This window comes from Bos taurus, chromosome 10, assembly GCF_002263795.3.
Source record: "Bos taurus isolate L1 Dominette 01449 registration number 42190680 breed Hereford chromosome 10, ARS-UCD2.0, whole genome shotgun sequence".
NCBI classification, from domain to species: domain Eukaryota; kingdom Metazoa; phylum Chordata; class Mammalia; order Artiodactyla; family Bovidae; genus Bos; species Bos taurus.
This window is the reverse complement of record NC_037337.1, coordinates 63,530,255-63,555,386: the sequence shown is the minus strand read 5'-3', so window position 1 is coordinate 63,555,386 and position 25,132 is coordinate 63,530,255. Positions and strand designations below refer to the sequence as shown.

Here is a 25,132-nt window from a genome sequence, read left to right as displayed (position 1 = left end):
CTCGCTTGGCCTCATCTGGGTGCCACTATTCTGCCAAGTTCCTATCATCTCTTGTCAGTCATCACTGAGTACCTCTTAGTCTGCCAGATGCTATAATCTTCCACGGCCGAGTCACTGGCACCACCAAGATGATAAACCTCCACAGTGTTCTTTTGCAAAATGGAGAAGACTGCTTTTCTCTCCTTTGGTTTACACACTGGAATGCACTGTGAATCTCTATTTTTAGATCAATGTTTTACAGAGGTTTCGGACTTTTTTGCTTATAATTGCTTTAATTTTCATGGAACTTAGATATGAACCCAAAGGCATTAATAAGTGGATCAAGAAGCTAATATGAATTATACACATAACCACTGCCTTCTCAAATACTTATGCAATCAGTGTACAGTGTTCTAAGACCTCATTTCTCATGTGAGTGAGCTTCTCTTGATCCTCCATTATCATCTTTGACCAGTTTCATTTATAGGTCAATAAAGGTCCCTGCTACTAAAATAATAGATTTTTTTTAAATTAAGAGCTCTATTTTTATATTGAAAACATTCTCAAGTGGGGAAAATGTTATATTGAATAAAATATAGGTATCATACTTATGAGAAGCTGTTTTTTCATTTTAAATTATAAAAACTTAATCCAGAGACTACTGACTACCTGGTGGATACTTAAAACTATGTAGACAGTGGTAAGAATAAAAGAATATCTATAAGACTTAATCAAAAGTTGCAAATTGAACATTTTTGTTTAGCCTGTACAGTTGTTTACCTTAAAACATACCTAAATTAAACAATAAACATAATAATTTCTGACATTATGTAGGGCCTTATATGGATTTAACTTATTTAGTCCTCACAAAATCCTATGAGGTAGGTAGCACTACAATAATGCATCTCCCCCCACACCCCCAAATAACCATCATGGTGTGGACTTTATAGCATCTAAGACAGCACTATTTTTTTTAATATAAATTAATTTATTTTCCAATTTGGATTCCTTTATTTCTTTTTCTGCTCTGATTGCTGTGGCCAAAACTTCCAAAACTACGTTGAATAGTAATGGTGAAAGTGGGCACCCTTGTCTTGTTCCTGACTTTAGAGGAAATGCTTTCAATTTTTCACCATTGAGGATAATGTTTGCTGTGGGTTTGTCATATATTGCTTTTATTATGTTGAGGTATGTTCCTTCTATTCCTGCTTTCTGGAGAGTTTTTATCATAAATGGATGTTGAATTTTGTCAAAGGCTTTCTCTGCATCTATTGAGATAATCATATGGTTTTTATTTTTCAATTTGTTAATGTGGTGTATTACATTGATTGATTTGCGGATATTGAAGAATCCTTGCATCCCTGGAATAAAACCCACTTGATCATGGTGTATGATCTTTTTAATGTGTTGTTGGATTCTGATTGCTAGAATTTTGTTAAGGATTTTTGCATCTATGTTCATCAGTGATATTGGCCTGTAGTTTTCTTTTTTTGTGGGATCTTTGTCAGGTTTTGGTATTAGGGTGATGGTGGCCTCATAGAATGAGTTTGGAAGTTTACCTTCCTCTGCAATTTTTTGGAAGAGTTTGAGCAGGATAGGTGTTAGCTCTTCTCTAAATTTTTGGTAGAATTCAGCTGTGAAGCTGTCTGGACCGGGGCTTTTGTTTGCTGGAAGATTTTTGATTACAGTTTCAATTTCCATGCTTGTGATGGGTCTGTTAAGATTTTCTATTTCTTCCTGGTCGAGTTTTGGAAAGTTGTACTTTTCTAAGAATTTGTCCATTTCTTCCACGTTGTCCATTTTATTGGCATATAATTGTTGATAGTAGTCTCTTATGATCCTTTGTATTTCTGTGTTGTCTGTTGTGATCTCTCCATTTTTGTTTCTAATTTTGTTGATTTGATTTTTCTCCCTTTGTTTCTTGATGAGTCTGGCTAATGGTTTGTCAATTTTATTTATCCTTTCAAAGAAGTAAAACTCTCACTATTTGCAGATGACATGATCCTCTACATAGAAAACCCTAAAGATTCCACCAGAAAATTACTAGAAATAATCAATGACTATAGTACAGTTGCAGGATATAAAATCAACACACAGAAATCCCTTGCATTCCTATACACTAATAATGAGAAAACAGAAAGAGAAATTAAGGAAACAATTCCATTCACCATTGCAATGGAAAGAATAAAATACTTAGGAATATATCTACCTAAAGAAACTAAAGACCTATATATAGAACACTATAAAACACTGGTGAAAGAAATCAAAGAGGACACTAATAGATGGAGAAATATACCATGTTCATGGATTGGAAGAATCAATATAGTGAAAATGAGTATACTACCCAAAGCAATTTATAGATTCAACGCAATCCCCATCAAGCTACCAACAGTATTCTTCACAGAGCTAGAACAAATAATTTCACAATTTGTATGGAAATACAAAAAACCTCGAATAGCCAAAGCAATCTTGAGAAAGAAGAATGGAACTGGAGGAATCAACCTACCTGTCTTCAGGCTCTACTACAAAGCCACAGTTATCAAGACAGTATGGTACTGGCACAAAGACAGAAATATAGATCAATGGAACAAAATAGAAAGCCCAGAGATAAATCCACACACATATGGACACCTTATCTTTGACAAAGGAGGCAAGAATATACACTGGATTAAAGACAATCTCTTTAACAAGTGGTGCTGGGAAATCTGGTCAACCACTTGTAAAAGAATGAACCTAGAACACTTTCTAACACCATACACAAAAATAAACTCAAAATGGATTAAAGATCTCAACATAAGACCAGAAACTATAAAACTCCTAGAGAACATAGGCAAAACACTCTCTGACATACATCACAGCAGGATCCTCTATGACCCACCTCCCAGAATATTGGAAATAAAATAAAAAATAAACAAATGGGACCTAATTAACCTTAAAGCTTCTGCACATCAAAGGAAACTATTAGCAAGGTGAAAAGACAGCCTTCAGAATGGGAGAAAATAATAGCAAATGAAGCAACTGACAAACAACTCATCTCAAAAATATACAAGCAACTCCTACAGCTCAACTCCAGAAAAATAAACGACCCAATCAAAAAATGGGCCAAAGAACTAAATAGACATTTCTCCAAAGAAGACATACAGATGGCTAACAAACACATGAAAAGGTGCTCAACATCACTCATTATCAGAGAATTGCAAATCAAAACAACTATGAGGTACCATCTCACACCAGTCAGAATGGCTGCGATCCAAAAGTCTACAAATAATAAATGTTGGAGAGGGTGTGGAGAAAAGGGAACCCTCTTACACTGTTGGTGGGAATGCAAACTTGTACAGCCACTATGGAGAACAGTGTGGAGATTCCTTAAAAAACTGGAAATAGAACTGCCTTATGATCCAGCAATCCCACTGCTGGGCATACACACTGAGGAAACCAGAAGGGAAAGAGACACGTGTACCCCAATGTTCATCACAGCACTGTTTATAATAGCCAGGACATGGAAGCAACCTAGATGTCCATCAGCAGATGAATAGATAAGAAAGCAGTGGTACATATACACAATGGAGTATTACTCAGCCATTAAAAAGAATTCATTTGAATCAGTTCTAATGAGGTGGATGAAACTGGAGCCTATTATACAGAGTGAAGTAAGCCAGAAGGAAAAACATAAATACAGTATACTAACGCATATATATGGAATTTAGAAAGATGGTAACAATAACCCTGTGTACGAGACAGCAAAAGAGACACTGATGTATAGAACAGTCTTATGGACTCTGTGGGAGAGGGAGAGGGTGGGAAGATTTGGGAGAATGACATTGAAACATGTAAAATATCGTGTAAGAAACGAGTTGCCAGTCCAGGTTCGATACACGATACTGGATGCTTGGGGCTAGTGCACTGGGACGACCCAGAGGGATGGTATGGGGAGGGAGGAGGGAGGAGGGTTCAGGATGGGGAGCACATGTATACCTGTGGCGGATTCATTTTGATATTTGGCAAAACTAATACAATTATGTAAAGTTTAAAAATAAAATAAAATTTAAAAAAAATTAATTTATTTTAATTGGAGGCTAATTACTTTACAATATTGTATTGGTTTTGCCCTACAGTGACATGAATCCACCATGGGTGTACATGTGTTCCCCATCCTGAACCCCCCTCCCCATCCCATCCCTCTGGGTCATCCCAGTGCACCAGCCCCAAGCATCCTGTTCCTGTATCAAACCTGGACTAGCGATTCGTTTCATATATGATAATTTACATGTTTCAATGCCATTCTCCCAAATCATCCCACCCTCACCCTCTCCCACAGAGTCCAAAAGACTGTTCTATACATCTGTGTCTCTTTTGCTGTCTCGCATACAGGGTTATCGGTACCATCTTTCTAAATTCCATATATATGCGTTAATATACTGCATTGATGTTTTTCTTTCTGGCTTACTTCACTCTGTATAATAGGCTCCCGTTTCATCCACCTCATTAGAACTGATTCAAATGTATTATTTTTAATGGCTGAGTAATACTCCATTGTGTATATGTACCACAGCTTTCTTATCCATTCATCTGCTGATGGACATCTAGGTTGCTTCCATGTCCTGGCTATTATAAACAGTGCTGCGATGAACATTAGGGTACACGTGTAAGACAGCACTATTTTGAACTACATTTTCAGGTTAGAACACTGAAGCACAGAGCAGCTGAGTGACAGCAGAGTCATAGACTAATAAGTGGCAGAGTCAGGGTTCAAATGCAGGGTCTTGGCTCAAGGCCTACTGTGGGCTATGCTACTTCAGAGATCAGAAGATTTCACATTGTATTTCCTATTTCTGGCCTCTGTGGAAAAATCAGATGATCTGGCAGCATTATCCCTTCATTTTGTCATGATTCCTAAGGACTGAAGGAATGAGGGCTGCTCCCCTGTGTCAGCCCACATATCCATAACCCTTCAATGTTATACTTGCTTTGTTATCCTACAGCAGAGGTGAAGGGAAAGTGAAAGATCCCTGAACTGAAAGACAGTTCAAAAGGGCTTGGTATTCCATCTGTCCTTCTTTACCACAACACATGTCACCACTGGCCCTGTATGCATGTGACTGTGAATTTACATCTAGGTTTTCAAGCCAAGACCTCTTTACAAAATAGCTGAAAATCTCAGAATTATAATTGTAGCTAAATAATATAGAGTTTCACTCCAAGGCTGTAGAATATATTGATTTTCATCACAAGGCTTTGGATTATACAGGCCCAATTTATTATTTTTTCTTTTTTAATTTTATTTTTTAACTTTACAATATTGTATTGGTTTTGCCATATATCAACATGAATCCGCCACAGGTATACACGTGTTTCCCATCCTGAACCCCCCTCCCTCCTCCCTCCCTATACCATCCCTCTGGGTCATCGCAGTGCACCAGCCCCAAGCATCCTCTGATGCATATACAGGCCTAATTTAAATAATAGCTTCACCACCTATAGCTGTATGACTTAAAATAATTAGATTTTAAGCCCTGAACCTTGGTTTCTATTACTATTCAGTGTATCAAATGAAATAAACAAATGCACAACACATCCATACTCATTGAATGAGTAAATGATTAGGTGAATGAAAATATAAATGAAACTTTATAAAGTACTAAATGAGTACTGCATTTTCAAAATTATTTTTAGGTATTAACTCAGTTTCATGTTCAGGTCTTTGATAGGAAAAAGAAAAGTGCTGATATAAATAACAGTAGGCTATTTATATACTGATGATGTTGTTCTTATAGCTTCTAATCAGGATGCCATAGACAATAGTTAGATAATTTGCTAAAACTGTACTTTTCTTTGATCTATCATTTCTAAGGGCAAATACCTTCCTGTAGAGCTAGAAGAGATACCTGGGAATTGTTACCAAGATCCTGGTCAATGATTTTATTTCACTAACAACTGAGATGACTTTTGCTACTTAAATGTATTCTTCCTCTAACATTAGCCTTGACAAAGTAATTGTTTGCTTGAAAATATACTTTCTGTTTATTGACAAAGCATTTGCTGAAGGTGGATGACACCAAAAAGAAACTATGGTGACCATTATTTTCCTATGACATACATCTCTGGATACTTGACTGCTGAAATACTAGATCCTAGGAGACTAATATTATTAAAGACTAATATTGAGGACTCAATTATGTGTTTTACAGAAAGCAGACACTCAATAAATACTTGCTCAAGAAGCAAATTAATAGACTAATAAGCAATTGAATATGTAGCAGGAAGTTCGCTGTATGTGTACACATTTGCATCAGATCACACATACAATCAGCCTCAGCATCAAGAGAGGGAGAAAAAAAATAGATTAGGTCATGGTCTCAGCAGAACACATCTCACTTCACTACATTAGGGTATTTCCGGATTTCCAAAGGTAAGCAATGAGATGCAAAGCTGGCTTTAGCTACTCCTTTGAGCATATAATGATTTCCTGAAGGGAACTTGAAGGGCTTCATGATTGCCCCATTAAATATACAAAGATTTCCTAAAGTTGAATTCAAAGGGGTATTTCTCATGGGAACTGGATGTAAAATCAAACTCCAAATGGCTGCCCTATGACACAGTATGGACCAGCTGTTTCCAGAGAATTCCTTGAATATGCAGGATCAAAAAATAGTGTGAAGCAGGCATTGAATGAGAAGCTAAGTCTGCATGAAGCATTGAATTATTCTATAACTAAGGAACCATCAAGACATCCCTAAGTGCACAATTCAAAATACAAATTATATTTACCAAAAATAATGTTTTTGGTAAATGCTTTTTATATTTTTATTCAATTCCTCAAAACTTGATATCCATGAGTCCTCAGGTTATTTTTCAGTAAATGTTGTGATTAATGACCCTAAAATATAAAAATACTTTTGCATGTTATTATCTTTTAAAGTATCAGAACTAAGTAATTTGGAGAGAGAAAAGCATACTTCTGAATACAGATTATGATTTGATGGCACACACAATATCACAGATTTGAAATATTTCAACAAAAGTAATTTTAAGATATGAATAATATGAGCTTAGTTGCTCAGTCATGTCTGACTCTTTGTGACCCCATGGATTGTAGTGCACCAGGCTCAGAGCTCTGTCCATGGAATTCTCTAGGCAAGAAAACTGCAGTGGGTTGCCATTAGAGAAAGAAAAATCTCCTAATATCTTCGATGATTAAAGTCACAGCAATTCTTTATTATTTTCTGAGAAATATCATATAATGGACAATAGCTTAAAACACAGAAAGACAATAACCTTCAATAATATATGATGGAGTAAAGTCATGTTTTTTAAAATTATTCTCCCTAAGTAAAATAAATGAGAACAAAGTGAGATGAAAATTTTAGCTACAGTGAGACTAAAAATGGCTACAAACCCCAAACCACAGTTTGTCAAAGATGCCTATCAAATATTACGCCCTTTGGATTAAATCTGGGTAGATCATAAAACTCTATACAATGTTTCATAGTTCAAATAGCACGCGTAGTTCCCTAAAAGATTTGTATGGGACTTTGTCCTTTTCATTATAGGGGACTGGAATGCAAAAGTAGGAAGTCAAGAAACACCTGGAGTAACAGGCAAATTTGGCCTTGGAATACGGAATGAAGCAGGGCAAAGACTAATAGAGTTTTTACAAGAAAATGCACTGGTCATAGCAAACACCCTCTTCCAACAACAAAAGAGAAGACTCTACACATGGACATCACCAGATGGTCAACACTGAAATCAGATTGATTATATTCTCTGCAGCCAAAGATGGAGAAGCTCTATACATTCAACAAAAACAAGACCAGGAGCTGACTGTGGCTCAGATCATGAACTCCTTATTGCCAAATTCAGACTGAAAATGAAGAAAGTAGGGGAAACTACTAGACCATTCATGTATGACCTAAATCAAATCCCTTATGATTATACAGTGGAAGTGAGAAATAGATTTAAGGGCCTAGATCTGATAGATAGAGTGCCTGATGAACTATGGACTGAGGTTCGTGACATTGTACAGGACATAGGGATCAAGACCATCCCCATGGAAAAGAAATGCAAAAAAGCAAAATGGCTGTCTGGGGAGGCCTTACAAATAGCTGTGAAAAGAAGAGAAGTGAACAGCAAAGGAGTAAAGGAAAGATATAAGCATCTGAATGCAGAGTTCCAAAGAATAGCAAGAAGAGACAAGAAATCCTTCTTCAGCGATCAATGCAAAGAAATAGAGGAAAACAACAGAATGGGAAAGACTAGAGATCTCTTCAAGAAAATTAGAGATACCAAGGGAATATTTCATGCAAAGATGGGCTCAATAAAGGACAGAAATGGTATGGACCTAACACAAGCAGAAGATATTAAGAAGAGGTGGCAAGAATACACAGAAGAACTGTACAAAAGAGATCTTCACGACCCAGATAATCACGATGCTGTGATCACTCACCTAGAGCCAGACATCCTGGAATATGAAGTCAAGTGGGCCTTACAAAGCATCACTATAAACAAAGCTAGTGGAGGTGATGGAATTCCAGTTGAGCTATTTCAAATCCTGAAAGATGATGCTGTGAAAGTGCTGCTATGCCAGCAAATTTGGAAAACTCAGCAGTGGCCACGGGACTGGAAAAGGTCAGTTTTCATTCCAATCCCAAAGAAAGGCAATACCAAAGAATGCTCATACTATGCTCACAATTGCACTCATCTCACACACTAGTAAAGTAATGCTCAAAATTCTCCAAGCCAGGCTTCAGCAATATGTGAACCATAAACTTTCTGATGTTCAAGCTGGTTTTAGAAAAGGCAGAGGAACCAGACATCAAATTGCCAACATCCGCTGGATCATGGAAAAAGCAAGAAAGTTGCAGAAAAACATCTGTTTCTGCTTTATTGACTATGCCAAAGCCTTTGACTGCGTGGACCACAATAAATTGTGGAAAATTCTCAAAGAGATGGGAATACCAGACCACCTGACCTGCCTCTTGAGAAATCTGTATGCAGGTCAGAAGTGACAGTTAGAACTGGACATGGAACAACAGACTGGTTCCAAATAGGAAAAGGAGTACGTCAAGGTTGTATATTGTCACCCTGCTTATTTAACTTATATGCAGAGTACATCATGAGAAATGCTGGACTGGAAGAAGCACAAGCTGGAATCCAGATTTCTGGGAGAAATATCAATAACCTCAGATATGCAGATGATGCCACCCTTATGGCAGAAAGTGAAGAAGAACTAAAAAGCCTCTTGATGAAAGTGAAAATGGAGAGTGAAAAAGTGGCTTAAAGCTCAACATTCAGAAAACGAAGATCATGGCATCTGGTCCCATCACTTCATGGGAAATAGATGGGGAAACAGTGGAAACAGTGTCAGACTTTATTTTGGGGGGCTCCAAAATCACTGCAGATGGTGACTGCAGCCATGAAATTAAAAGACTTTACTCCTTGGAAGGAAAGTTATGACCAACCTAGATAGCATATTCAAAAGCAGAGACATTACTTTGCCAACAAAGGTCCATCTAGTCAAAGCTATGGGTTTTCCAGTGGTCATGTATGGATGTGAGAGTTGGACTGTGAAGAAGGCTGAGCACCGAAGAATTGATGTTTTTGAACTGTGTTGTTGGAGAAGACTCTTGAGAGTCCCTTGGACTGCAAGGAGATCCAACCAGTCCGTTCTGATGGAGATCAGCCCTGGGATTTCTTTGGAAGGAATGATGCTGAAGCTGAAACTCCAGTCCTTTGGCCACCTCAGTGAAGAGCTGACTCACTGGAAAAGACTCTGATGCTGGGAGGGATTGGGGGCAGGAGAAGAAGGGGTCGACAGAGGATGAGATGGCTGGATGGCATCCCTGACTCTATGGACTTGAGTCTGAGTGAACTCCAGGAGTTGGTGATGGACAGGGAGGCCTGGCGTGCTGCAATTGATGGGGTCGCAAAGAGTCGGACACGACTGAGCTACTGATCTGAACTGAACTTGAGCATCCAGGTTTTAATCCTTTCCTTGAAAATATCAGGTGGATGGTGGGTAGGAAAACCATAGAATAGCTGACAACTTCTAGTGTGCATGATTGTAGAGGGAAGATCAACAAGAGAGACAATACTAAAGAAAGAAAAGCCCAGCTTAGTCATATTTATTTTAAAATAATAATATCCTAAATCACAAAATTTTATAAACATGAAAAAACTAAATGGGAAGAAAGAGGCAATCAAATATTATCTCCAGATTTCACTCAACATATCAAAGAAGAACAAAAAACAATCTTGAATTTCAAGATTGCCATCTCAAGTTTAACCAAGTGATTTCTGTCATTTCCTTGGAATAAAATTTGAAGACAAATAAGTTCCTGAGACATAAGACACGGAAGATTGAAATTTGTTGTGGAATGATTTAGGAATCATCATCATTGGGGAAATGAAAGACACAATATTGGGTAGAGTGAGAAGTTTGGTCATTACACACTCACAGCAAAGGTATGAACTGATCTCAGGGTGACTCAGGAATTGGAATAGCCTTACACAGTTGTCCCAGTTGGCACAGGGATCAGCCTTTTATACTTTGATGTTTCCAGTTATTGAATAGTTTCATAGACATTGGAAACCTCTCTTAAACACAGCAGTTCCCAAAAGCTGAGGAATGAGTGCTATATTTCTGAAGTTGATGAATGGAGATTAGGGCAACATAATAGTGTTCACTAAACATATCTGAATAAGTGAAATACAGTGTATACAGGTATTTTTGAAAACAATGTCTATGACTTAAAAGATTTTATGAATTAAACTTATCAAATCCAAATCTAAAGTAAAAAGGAAGAACGATATACAATGAATAGAATATGATAAAAAGATGGAAGACAAAGAATGTCCAGCATATGCATTACTAATACTCTTGAACAGAATAGAAAAATAAAATAAGAAATATAGTCCCACATGATAAGTAAAATCAATGGAAAACTGAATAGTAACTTCAAAAACTATAGAAAACAAATGACTAAGAATATGTTAATTTAATCATATTGTGATAAATTTATTGAATTCAAGTTAAAAGAAAGAGTTCAAAGGAAATAGAGACAGAATTAGTAGATTGTCTCCATAGGGGAAACATTAGGCTGGTTCCCTATTATTTCATACTAAATTTTGGTACCAGAAAACAATAAAAGAATATTTACAATATTTTAAAAAATATGTCACAAGAACATTATTTCAAATTATTTATTCTTCAACCTGAGGTTATCATTAAGATGCAATGTGATACAAAGTTCTCAGTAAATCTACCACCCATGAACCTGGCTTAAAAAAAATTTAAAAACTATAATTCATAAAGCTAACATATGAATAAAATTAAAAACTCAGAGCACAGAAAGCCTGTAGTTGGTTTGAATGAACTGTAGTGAGCACTGAAGACCAAATTAGGCTCATAACCCACCCCAGTATTCTTGCCTGGAGAACTGCATGGACAGAGGAGCCTGACAGGCTACAACCCACAGGGTCGCAAAGAGTCGGACACGACTATAGCAACTTGGCTCTCACATAAACCATACATATAGGAAATACTTGAAGAGATAAATTGAAACACAATGGTGATTAACTCAGTTTTTATACCATTGACAACTTAAATAAAGACAGGAGACCTGAATAAAATGATTACTAATATTAGCTGTACAAATAGATGGAAAGGTAGACGGTTCATATAAATGTGATATTAATTATTTTTTCTAAGAAAAATGGAATAAAGTTTAAAGATCCTGCATTCTAATAAATTCTAATTTTATATAAATATCCTTATACAGTTTATTTTTATACCCTTTCTTAACCAATTCTTAAATAGAAATCAGAATCAAAATCAAACTTGTAGAATACCGAGAAAATAACTACAGTGAAAATACTCTCTACTGAATATACAAATCCACTAATAAGCAGAAAAGAATAAGGAGTGAATTGATTTATCAATTCAAAATTTAGAAAAAGAGAAGAGGAATTACTAAAGATGTGAATACAAATTAGTGAGTTAGAAAATAAAGGAAGTAAACATAATAGTTCTAATATATTAGGATCTCTGATACAAAAATAAATAATAAAATAGAAAAAGCATTCATATTAACTCATATAAATATGGGGAGAAAATATAAACTTAAAAATTCCTTATGAAATGTGGGATATCACCTGAAAGAGAAAATGTTTTACACACACACAAACACCCATGAATGAAAATAGTTTCTATAATAATATGCAAATAGATTTGAACACAAGGTTAAAATAAATCATTTATCTTGTAACTACAAATGAGCAAAAAGATAGCAAGAAAACATATAAAACCTGAATATACACTTGAGAATAAAAAAATTGAGAAGGTTTCTAAGGATTAAACCACAGACTCAAGCCAGGTTCTGTGACTTTAAACTTCAAGGAAAAGATAATCACAAGACTATGCAGTCCTCATTTTACTTGATGTATCAGCAAGGTGTGGCAGAGATGGCCCTGCGTGGTCCTTCCACTTATACCCTAGTCTAGCCTTCTCCATCAGAGTAGGTTCTCATCACAAGTAATGGAAACTATATTCTCCATTTGTTCAAGCCAACAATCTTCATCATCATTTATCCTTCCCTTTTTCTCACACCACACATCTACTCCATCAGTAAATCCTATTTGCTCTACTTCAAAATATATCCAATTTCCCTGAAATCTGGCCTTTTATCATTCTCCTCATCATAACATCCTGGTGTAAACCACCTTCATTTCTTATCCAGATTATCTAGTACTCTCCTCATTGATTCTCCCACCTCTGTTTTCACTTATTCTTATTTTTTATAGATAATTGTTTTTATCCACCTGTTAACCACAGTCTTTTTCAACAAAACAGCAAGAATGTTGTTCTTCAACAATCATGTAAAGTTTAAAAATAAAATAAAATTAAAAAAAAAAAAACCTTTCAAAATAAATGATGGAAACCAGAAAAAAAAAAAAAAAAAAGAATGTTGTTCTTCAAAAAGTCAGAACATATTATTTTTCTGTCTGGACTCCTTCCAAAGTTTTCATATCTCACTCAGAATAAAAAATACTCCAATCATCCAAAAGGCCCAAAGGATCAGATTTCCTATTACTTCTCTGATTTTAATATCCCATCATTCTCCCTCTTGTTCATATTACTCTAGCTGCACCACTATACAATCCTTCCTGTGACATGCAAAGTATGTTCTCTGGCTTCAGGGTCTTGTCACTTGCTCTTCCCTCTCCTTGGAATGTCCTTGTCCTATATTTACATATATATATATGCATAGTTCACTCCATTACCTTTTTTAGTTCAAACATCACTGTCTCAGTGAGACTGTATTTGTATTCTTTTACTGACATATCAAATTATCATAATTTAGCAACTCAAAACAACATAACTTTCTTGCTTCACAGTTTCGTAGGTCAGAAGTCTGGGGTGGCTTGGCTGCTTTCTCTCCTCTGGTTTCATCAGGCCCAACTCAAGGTGTCAGCTAGTATGGATAATTACCTTCAGTCTCTGGGGATAATATGCTTCCAACATGATTCAGTTCAGTTCAGTCACTCATTCATATTCAACTGTTTGCAACCCCATGGACTGCAGCACTCCAGGCCTCCCTGTCCATCACCAACTCCCAGGGTTTACTCAAACTCATGTCCATTGAGTCAGTGATTGCCATCCAACCATCTCATCCTCTGTTGCCCCCTTCTCCTCCTGCCTTCAGTCTTTCCCAGGACCAGGGTCTTTTCAAATGAGTCAGTTTTTCATATCAGGTGGCCAAAGTATTGGAGTTTCAGATTCAGGTTCAGTCCTTCCAATGAATATTCAGGACTGCTTTCCTTTATGGAGAAGGAAATGGCAACCCACTCCAGTATTCTTGCCTAGAGAATCCTGTGGACAGAGGAGCCTGGCGGGCTGCTGTCCATAGGGTCGCACAGAGTCGGACATGACTGAAGCAACTTAGCAGCAGCAGCAGCTCAGCAGCTTCCCTTTAAGATGGACTGGTGGGGTCTCCCTGAAGACCAAGGGACTCTCAAGAGTCTTCTCCAACACCACAGTTCAAAAGCATCAATTCTTCCGTGCTCAGCTTTTTTTATAGTCCAACTCTCACATCCATACATGACTACTGGAAAAACCATAGCCTTGACTAGATGGACCTTTGTTAGCAAAGTAACGTCTCTGCTTTCTTAATATGCTGTCTAGGTTGGTCATAACTTTTCTCCCTAGGAGTAAGCATCTTTTAATTTAATGGCTGCTCAGGTTGGTAGAATTTAGTTCCTGTAATTGTGGGACTGAGATTTGTGTTTTCTTGCTGGTTGTCAGCCAACAGCTTTCTCGTCTCTTTAAATAGAGAAGATCACCTGTATTCCTCTTTAGCTTTTCCATCTTCAAATCAACAAGAGTTATGTTTCCCTCCTCACAATACTAATCCCTCTATTTCTTCTGCCACATAGCCTCTACTTCGAGTGGGAGAAATTCTCATCTTCAGGAGCTCATATGATCAAATTCAGACCCAGATAACTGAGAATAATCTTTCCATTGTAAAGTCTATAACCTTAAATATATCTGCAAAGATCCTTTTGCCATGTAATATACAATATGCATAGGTTTCAGGGATTAGTGTGTGCACATCCTTGGGAGGTCATATTGCCTACCACCCCAGTTTGACTACTCTGTTTTTGTACACCCGTGGCAGATTCTTATTGATGTATGGCAAAACCAATACAATATTGTAAAGTAATTAGCCTCCAATTAAAATAAATAAATTTAAATTAAAAAAAATAGAACAGCTTATGTGCATACTACCAATCCCTTTATCTTTTAGTTTTTTCACAAGGAATTATGATAATTTACTTATATGATTTACTTGTTTATCATTTGTGAATATATGATATACAAAATCCTAAAATATATTGCTTCATTCACCACTGTATTTTCCTACTACATGCTAAAGTTATTTAGCATGTATTAGGCATTCAACTATTTATTGGATGAACAGATTAAATAATAATTATTTGAGAATATAGAAAAAAAGTAAATCTTCTATAGTAATTTATTTCAAATTTAGTATAACACATTAACAAAATTTGACAAAGTTCAAACAAGAAAAATATAGAAGAATGAAAACTTGGATAGCAAACTGCTGCTGTTAATATCCTTGGAGAGAAAAGTAAAATTGGTGGAGGACATGAAGAAAAAAAAATATGCTTAATTCTGAATAATTACTTATTCTTTAGAATTTTACTATAAAGATACATTTAGTTAATAATTAAAATGAATGAAGACAGACTGTCTCTTCAAAATTAAAAAGCAAACTAAAGCAAAGTTCTGCTGCTGCTGCTGCTGCAAAGCCGCTTCAGTCGTGTTGGACTCTGTGCGACCGCATAGACGGCAGCCCACCAGGCTCCCCTGTCCCTGGGATTCTCCAGGCAAGAACACTGGAGTGGGTTGCCATTTCCTTCTCCAATGCATGAAAGTGAAAAGTAAAAGTGAAGTCGCTCAGTTGTGTCCGACTCTTCGAGACCCCATGGACTGCAGCCTACCAGGCTCCTCCATCCATGGGATTTTCCAGGCAACAGTACTGGAGTGGGGTGCCATTGCCTTTTCTGAAAGCAAAGTTCTAGCTATAGTCAAATTAATAGAAATGAAAATTCTTACAAGAATCAGTGGGACCTTAACAAGATGGTTTTAATAATTAACCTGAAAAAGTAAAGATGAACAAATGACCAGAGAATATCATAATCAGAAGTATAAAAGGAGTAGTAATAAAGATATTATATTCAATAGTACAGGTTTTATAAAAGTTTGGTACTGGCACATGGATAGATAAATAGAACTGAATATAAACTCCAGAAATAGCACAAAATATATTTGGGAAATTAATATGTGATATAGTATTCATATAAGGATTTTTCACTTCACAAAGTAACATTTGGATACTTTTAATATTAATAGTTTGAAAAACAGATGATTAAATCTGAATCCATATTTTACTCCTCATACTCAAATAGATTTTAAGGAGACAGTAGATTTTAATTTAAAAATAAAAACTACAAGATTGTGAGAACAACCATAGGTGAATAATTTTATGATCTTAAATTAGATAAGGTCTTTCTAAGACATAAATCTTAGAACCGAAATGGAAAGCAATTGATAAGTTTAACTGTAGAAAAATGTTAAATTTGTACACAACAAAATTTCAGTTTCATTAATAAGGCTAAAATGTGACTTTAAAAATATGATAAAAACTATACATATGCACATGAGTATGCATCTGAGATATATATGTAAATTATAAATATGTGCTGCTGCTGCTATGTCAATTCAGTCATGTCTGACTCTGTGCGACCCCATAGACGGCAGCCCACTAGGCTCCTCAGTCCCTGGGATTCTCCAGGGAAGAACACTGGAGTGAGTTGCCGTTTCCTTCTCCTATGCAGGAAAGTGAAAGTGAAGTTGCTCAGTCGTGTCCGACTCTTCGAGACCCCATGGACTGCAGCCCACCAGGCTCTGCCATCCATGGGATTTTCCAGGCAAGAGTACTGGAGTGGGGTGCCATTACCTTCTCCATAAATATGTGACAAAAGACTAAATTTTCTTAATATATAATCTTTTTTGAATGACCAAGACTCAGATACAAAAAAGATCAAAGCAGATGAGCAAAATGAGTCAATTGACATATAATCAAAGAAGTGCACATGTGAACATTTCTGATAGCACTTTTCACCAATGAGACCAATAAAATGTAAGAAATATTAATATACAAAATTCTCATGCACTCTGAGACTATGATATGTAAAATCATTTTGAAAGGCTCTTTGATATCTATCTTCTTATTTAGCTATCATCTATCTGTATATATATAGAAGATAGAGAATCCAAAATGGTAGAAAAATACATATGAGAACATACACATTTTAATGAGCATATCTTTTGATCCGTATCAGCTCTATTTTTGAATATGTGTAATAAACTCACCCAAAGATTGTTAAAGATGTATAAGTAGATTGATATCCAGAGAAGGCAATGGCAACCCACTTCAGTACTCTTGCCTAGAAAATCCCATGGACAGAGGAGCCTGGTAGGCTGCAGTCCATGGGGTTGCAAAGAGTTGGACACGACCGAGCGACTTCACTTTCATTTATCACTTTCATGCATTGGAGAAGGAAATGGCAACCACTCCAGTGTTCTTGCCTGGAGAATCCCAGGGATGGCAGAGCCTGGTGGGCTGCTGTCTACGGAGTTGCACAGAGTTGGACACAACTGAAGTGACTTAGCAGCAGCAGCAGCAACAGATTGATATCACTCTGTGTGTGTGTGTGTGTGTGTGTGTGTGTGTGTGTGTGTTAGTCACTCAGTCATGTCCAAGTCTTTGCAAACCCATGAACTGTAGCTTGCCTGGCTCCTCTGTCCGTGGAATTCTCTAAGAAAGAACACTGAAGAGAGTTGCCATTCCCTTCTCTAGGAGATTGTCCCAACACAGGGATCGAACCTAGGTTTCCCACATTGCAGGCAGATACTTTCACCATCTGAGCCCCCAGGGAAGCCCTGATATCACTGTACTCTGTAAACATATAAACTGAAAATAAGTACATTTTAATACAGTGTTTTTAAATAAATTAATGCATTTTCATATGATGTTGCACTCTGCAAATATTATAAAGAATGAAGTAATAAGAAATATTTGAATTGGTGGCATGCTTTTCTACTGTAAAATTCCTCTTTATATTGAATAAATATCTTGAGGAAAACACTTTGATACTATACAAATATCTTGATTCTCCTCAAAGAGAGAAACCTATTTACTAACTAGAGTACATTATTTTTATATGTTCTTATTGTCTTTAGCCTTGCAATGTAGTGTACAGTCTACATAATGTTCTCCAAAGTTAATTACATGAATTCTGTTCTTCCCTACCCCTTTCAGTGTAATTATGTTAGTGATCTGTAAGACTACTCTGTTATAGCGGTATCCCATTTTAGGCTCAAGAAATACAGTAAACTTACAGTTTGTCTAGCTTATTTCTTTTGCATATTTGGGAGAGATACTTTTCCCAGCTCTCTACTTTCCCAGGTGAAATCTAGAAGTTCCAATCTGCATTACTTTATTTTTTTTTAAAGTGAAGTTTATAGATGAAGAAAACTCAAATAACTAAATCTTGAACAATCCCCAATTCATGAATACATTTCTAAGCATGTCTAACACAATTATCAAACTGAATTTTCAGGAGGAGATGCAATTCTAAGTATACTGCATGGATGCCCTTGGTTCCCTATAGTGAGACCCTGGTTTGCAAGTTTCCACAAATTGATTTAAGAGATAATCAGCCACATTTCAAATGCCATTCTTTGCTGGCTTTATTGCCCTCTGGGCTCTCAATGATTCCCAAAACATAGTTGTGCCTACATCAGCCTTGGTAATTACCCAAGCTTTTTTGAGTTAAAAGAAAGAAAACGGTAATTGAATGAATATAGTTCTCTTTTGCCCTACGGTGAACTTAGTTTTCTTTGTAAGTGTCTTTACCATTCATTCTAAAGCTGCATTCAACATCTTAACTAATGTGGAACTTTAGGGAAGAATTTCTAAGATGTTTGGAGAATCAAAGCAAGTGACTCTAAATCAGGTTTCACTGAGTTCATTTTAACTGTAATTTACAGATGTGCTCAGATTTCCAAAATACATAGTTGTGTATTATGTAAGGACACATTTATTTCTGTTTTTAGGTTTAACCGGCACTCATAAAATATACATTATACTATTCTATGATTAGAACAATTTGAAACACTTGACAACTGTTGAATAAACATGGTAATTCATTAAAATATGGGGGAAGTTTTCTCTTTGGCGGTATGAATAGCTTTTCTTTTACTTCTGCACAGAATGCTAATGTAGAAAGCCTGTGATCAAAGTGTACTGGAGATGCACTTTTAGGACAGGGAGTCACTCCACATTGGTGTTACTGCTTGATTCTTTTGTTAGTGAAAATGCCACTTGCAGCAGAAGTACACACAGAGAGGGAGAAAGTGACAATTCTGAACAAGGAAATCAAAAAATGTTGAGTTGCTTACTGATGTTCTGGTGAACATGAAAAGTTTCCTTTGCAGTATGGCCTCTACTATAACATCTTTTTTCTTCTGTGGGCAGAGTGACTGTTGGACAGCTACAGCCTCTTTCTAGATGGCAGGAATGTTCCTAGAAGTTGACAAACAGTTCACATAATGTGACTTGTACTCTTATTACTGAAGACAGGCTGAAAATGCATTGCTTGCTCTGATTCTCAGTGTTGCAAGCTGTTGCTAATGAGGTAGGTTTTTTTTGTTTTGTTTTTAAACAACTAAGACTCTAGACATCCTATGACAAGCCCACAAATATGGTTATTTTTTCAGGTGTGGATCTAGATAATTCAATCAGACTTGCCTGTAACAATCTACAATTGTAAATGGATTTATTATGCATGTGTACTTCACTTATGCTAAACTTTATTACTAAATGCTTTCAGAACCATTTAACTCTTATTTTGTCCTACTGAAGATGAGAACAGTATATTTAAATTAAAAACTAGTCTACCTCCTTAATATCTCAGTCTGATACTTCTTCTGTAACACAACTCTTACATGGACATATATTTAACATTAAAAAATCATGTTTTCAAATAGAATTTAATAAGTAGAGAGATATAATAACAGAAATATTGGCTTAAATCCAAAAAATGCAATGTGATCTTCATTCTGTAAAACCACATGTACCTTTACTTATATTATAAAATGTTAATTGCTGAAACCTAGTAAAGCATCCAGAAATAGACCCAAACATGGATGGTCAGTTATTTTATAAAAGTGATCAAAAATTATTCAATGGAGGAAGGATAGTTTTCTCAACAAAACATGTTGGATCAATTGGACATCTTCATACCAAAAATAAATTACTAAAATAAAAAAACCTTAACTTCACACCAAAGTGGATCCACTTCACAGCAAAGTGTATCCCAGACTTTTGTAAAACTTAAAACTACAAAACTCATGAAAAGAAAAAAAAACAGGAGAGAATTTTTATGACTTAGGGTTGATTAAAAAGCACAAATATAAAAGTAAATATAAAAGATAGTTAAATTAAACCTCAACAAAACTAAAGCCACTGTTCTTAGAAAGACATTGTTTAAAAAATAAAAAGACAAGTCACAGAACAAATATTGCAAAACAAGAATATACAAAGAACTCTCAAATATCAATATAAAAAAACAAAAACTGAATAAAACATAGGCATAAGATTTTGAAAGAACCTTAATCAAAGAAGATACATGCAAAATAGAAAAGGTCTTATGAAAGCATGCTGTTGTTATAATCATTAAATAAATAAAGTTGAAATACAATAAAATACTACAATTTATCTATGAGAAGGGCCCAAATTAAAAGAAAACAGAATCTTTCTATACAAAATGATGGCAAGGATGCAGAGCAACTAGACAGCTCATATCTTGCTGATGGGAATGCAAAATGCTATCAGTCACCCAGTAATAATTCAGTCACTCAGTCGTGTGCGACTCTGCAACCCCATGAACTGCAGCACGCCAGGCCTTTCCATCACCAACTCCTGGAGTTTACTCAAACTCATTTCCATTGAGTAGGTGATGCCATCTAACTATCTCATCCTCTGTTGTCCCCTTCTCCTCCTGCCTTCAATCTTTCCCAACATCAGGGTCTTTTCAAATGAGTCAGCTCTTTGCATCAGGTGGCCAAAATATTGGAGTTTCAGCTTCAATATCAGTCTTTCCAATGAACAATCAGGACTGATTTCCTCTAGGATGGACTGGTTGGATCGTCTTGCAGTCCAAGGGACTCTCAAGAGTCTTCTCCAACACCACAGTTCAAAAGCATCAATTCTTCGGCACTCAGCTTTCTTTATAGTCTAACTCTCACATTCATACATTACTACTGGAAAAACCATAGCCTTGACTAGACGGACCTTTGATGACAAAGTAATGTCTCTGCTTTTTAATATGCTGTCTAGGTTGGTGAGAATTTTCCTTCCAAGGAGTAAGCGTCTTTTAATTTCATGGCTGCAATCACCATCTGCAGTGATTTTGGAGCCCCCAAAATAAAGTCAGCCATTGTTTCCACTGTTTCCCCATCTATTTGCCATGAAGTGATGGGACCAGATGCCATGATCTTAGTTTTCTGAATGTTGAGCTTGAAGACAACTTTTTTACTCTCCTCTTTCACTTTCATCAAGAGGCTCTTTAGTTCTTCTTCACTTTCTGCAATAAGGGTGGTGTTACCTGTATATCTGAGGTTATTGATATTTCTCCCAGAAATCTGGATTCCAGCTTGTGCTTCTTCCAGCCCAGCCTTTCTCATGATGTACTCTATAAGTTAGATAAACAGGATGACAATATACAGCCTTGACGTACTCCTTTTCCTATTTGGAGACAGTCTGTTGTTTCATGTCCAGTTCTAACTGTTGCTTCCTGACCTGCATATAGGTTTCTCAAGAGGCAGGTCAGGTGGTCTGGTATTCCCATCTCTTTCAGAATTTTCCACAGTTTATTGTGATCCACACAGTCAAAGGCTTTGGCATAGTCAATAAAGCAGAAACAGATGTTTTTCTGCAACTCTCTTCCTTTTTCCATGATCCAGCGGATGTTGGCAATTTGATGTCTGGTTCCTCTGCCTTTTCTAAAACCAGCTTGAACATCTGGAAGTTCACGGTTCACGTATTGCTGAAGCCTGGCTTGGAGAATTTTGAGCATTACTTTACTAGCGTGTGAGATGAGTGCAATTGTGAGCATAGTATGAGCATTCTTTGGTATTGCCTTTCTTTGGGACTGGAATGAAAACTGACCTTTTCCAGTCCTGTGGCCACTGCTGAGTATTCCAAATTTGCTGACATATTGAGTGGAGCACTTTCACAGCATCATCTTTTAGGATTTAAAATAGCTTAACTCTAATTTCATCACCTCTGTCAGCTTTGTTTGTAGTGATGCTTTCTAAGGCCCACTTGACTTTACATTCCCGGATGCCTGGTTCTAGGTGGGTGATCACACCATTGTGATTATCTGGTTCGTGAAGATCTTTTTTGTATAGTTCTGCTGTGTATTCTTGCCACCTGTTCTTAATATCATCTGCTTCTGTTAGGTCCATACCATTTCTGTCCTTTATTAAGCCCATCTTTGCATGAAATGTTTCCTTGGTATCTCTAATTTTCTTGAAGAGATCTCTAGTCTTTCCTATTCTATTGTTTTCCTCTATTTCTTTGCACTGATCGCTGAGGAAGGCTTTCTTATCTCTCCTTGCTATTCTTTGGAATGCTGCATTCAGATGCTTATATCTTTCCTTTCCTCCTTTGCTTTTCGCTTCTCTTCTTTTCACAGCTATTTGTAAGGCCTCCCCAGACAGCCATTTTGCTTTTTTACATTTCTTTTTCTTGGGGATGCTCTTGATCCCTGTCTCCTGTACCATATCACGAACCTCCGTCCATGGTTCATCAGGCACTCTGTCTATCAGACCTAGTCAATGTTATAGTCACTTTGAAACAGAAACAAATATCCACACAAAAATTTACATATGGATATTCTTTGAGACTTTGTTCCTGATTGCAAAAAATGGGAAATAAAGCAATGTTCTTTGACTAGTAAACAGATAAATAAACTGTAGTACATCCATACTACAAATTTTTATTCAGCTATAACAAATCCAAGCTACTGATTCTCACAGAAACATGGATTCCTTTCAAAAACATTATGCACAATAAAATAAGTCAGCCCTAAAAGGCAGCACACTTTATGGTTCTGTTTATCTGGCATTCTGGAAAAAACAAATCTATAGTGACAATCAGATCAGTGGTTGGCAGCGCCTCTGGGAGGGGGATAAAAGTGACCATGAATGGATGTCAGGAAACTTTGGAGTGATTAAAATACTTTATATCTTGAGCAGTGGTATTTCCATGACTTACAAACTGTCAAACTTCATAGTAAAAAAGGATCTGAAACAAACTTATTTTACTGTGTGAATATTTTACCTCAACAACCAAGTGTTAATATTATTTGTTTATTGGTAATAGAGTTTTCTTCTCTTTGCTGTTCTATAATTTCAAATTTTAAAATATTGCAGAATTTCAATACTGAAAATGTATATTTTCTTTCTCAGCATTGTAAATCAATTTGATTGGAGGAAGAGGCTAAAGTAGGCTTCCCAGTACTGGCTGCTTCTCTAATACATCTTCTATAGAAGATCACAAGTGAAAATTTTCTTTGGAAGAACTGAGAACTTTTATTTTAAGCAACTGAATAGAGATACTGAAACAGAAAAGAAGGCTCTGCTAAGACTTATCATAGCCATGAGAAATCTCCTATCAGCTCCTCTTATAAATTAATAGCTATATTCCCTTGGATTTTTAAGATAGGCTAAACAGCTGTATTCACTCAGGTTGTAGTGTAAAGGGTTATGGTTACTATTCTGTTAATGTAGCAGTATGTAGTTATAGAGAATCAAAAATTCTCTCAAGAGAAATAGGCTTAGTAATCATTAAAGAGGCATTCTACTTTTTCTTGCTGTAGTACAATGTCAGGAGTCTCAGATTGTTATTAACATAGAGGCAATTTAAGCAACAGTGATAGTTAAAGCCAACTTGATGTAATAATACACAATGTGGAAAACAAGATAGTCTGTAGAAAATAGCCTTCTAAAAATTTTGACATTGAAAATATTGATTAGTTCTAGTAATTTTCTGGTGGAGTCTTTAGGGTTTTCTATGTAGAGGATCATGTCATCTGCAAATAGTGAGAGTTTTACTTCTTCTTTTCCAATTTGGATTCCTTTTATTTCTTTTTCTGCTCTGATTGCTGTGGCCAAAACTTCCAAAACTATGTTGAATAGTAATGGTGAAAGTGGGCACCCTTGTCTTGTTCCTGACTTTAGAGGAAATGCTTTAAATTTTTCACCATTGAGGATAATGTTTGCTGTGGGTTTGTCATATATAGCTTTTATTATGTTGAGGTATGTTCCTTCTATTCCTGCTGTCTGGAGAGTTTTTATCATAAATGGGTGTTGAATTTTGTCAAAGGCTTTCTCTGCATCTATTGAGATAATCATATGGTTTTTGTTTTTCAATTTGTTAATGTGGTGTATTACATTGATTGATTTGCGGATATTGAAGAATCCTTGCATCCCTGGGATAAAGCCCACTTGATCATGGTGTATGGTCTTTTTAATGTGTTGTTGGATTCTGATTGCTAGAATTTTGTTTAGGATTTTTGCATCTATGTTCATCAGTGATATTGGCCTGTAGTTTTCTTTTTTTGTGGGATCTTTGTCAGGTTTTGGTATTAGGGTGATGGTGGCCTCATAGAATGAGTTTGGAAGTTTACCTTCCTCTGCAATTTTCTGGAAGAGTTTGAGCAGGATAGGTGTTAGCTCTTCTCTAAATTTTTGGTAGAATTCAGCTGTGAAGCCGTCTGGACCTGGGCTTTTGTTTGCTGGAAGATTTTTGATTACAGTTTCAATTTCCGTGCTTGTGATGGGTCTGTTAAGGTTTTCTATTTCTTCCTGGTCGAGTTTTGGAAAGTTGTACGTTTCTAAGAATTTGTCCATTTCTTCCTCGTTGTCCATTTTATTGGCATATAATTGTTGATAATAGTCTCTTATGATCCTTTGTATTTCTGTGTTGTCTGTTGTGATCTCTCCATTTTCGTTTCTAATTTTATTGATTTGATTTTTCTCCCTTTGTTTCTTGATGAGTCTGGCTAATGGTTTATAAAATATTAAACACAGTGCAATTTAAGCAAAACACTTCCAATTGAACATAGCCACCGGGATGCCTTTTGATTTCTAGATTGGGCATCACAACCAAAATCACAGTAATTGCTTTTTTAGTTTTTAATGGACGAGTTGCTCAGAAAATAAACTGCATTATCTGAATAGAGATTGTGTTTCCTTTTAACTTTTTAAATAAAATTTATATAAATATTTCAGTTAAAAATAATCCATTAATAAAAAGTGAAATCCCATTGAAACTCAGAAAATATTTTGAACTGAACACAAATATTAAAATTTTGGATGTAGTTAGAGCAGTTCTTAAAAGAAAAATCTATGTCTTCTAGTGCTTATAATAACAAAGATGAAAAATCTTTAAACAAAAACTTAAGATTACATCTTAAGAAATTAACATAACAGAAGTAAACT

General features: G+C 36.0%; 1 protein-coding gene across 1 annotated transcript in view; it reads left to right on the top strand.

The window, feature by feature from the left end:
* Positions 1-8,104: 8,104 nt before the first annotated feature.
* The window catches only part of LOC132346306 (uncharacterized), a gene marked incomplete at its 3' end in the record, with an annotated part of 32,070 nt that continues 15,042 nt past the window's right edge, over positions 8,105-25,132 (top strand). Inside the window, exon 1 of the mRNA XM_059890722.1 lies at positions 8,105-8,645. Coding sequence (XP_059746705.1) covers positions 8,222-8,645 — 424 coding nt within the window. The remainder of the gene's footprint in view (positions 8,646-25,132) is intronic.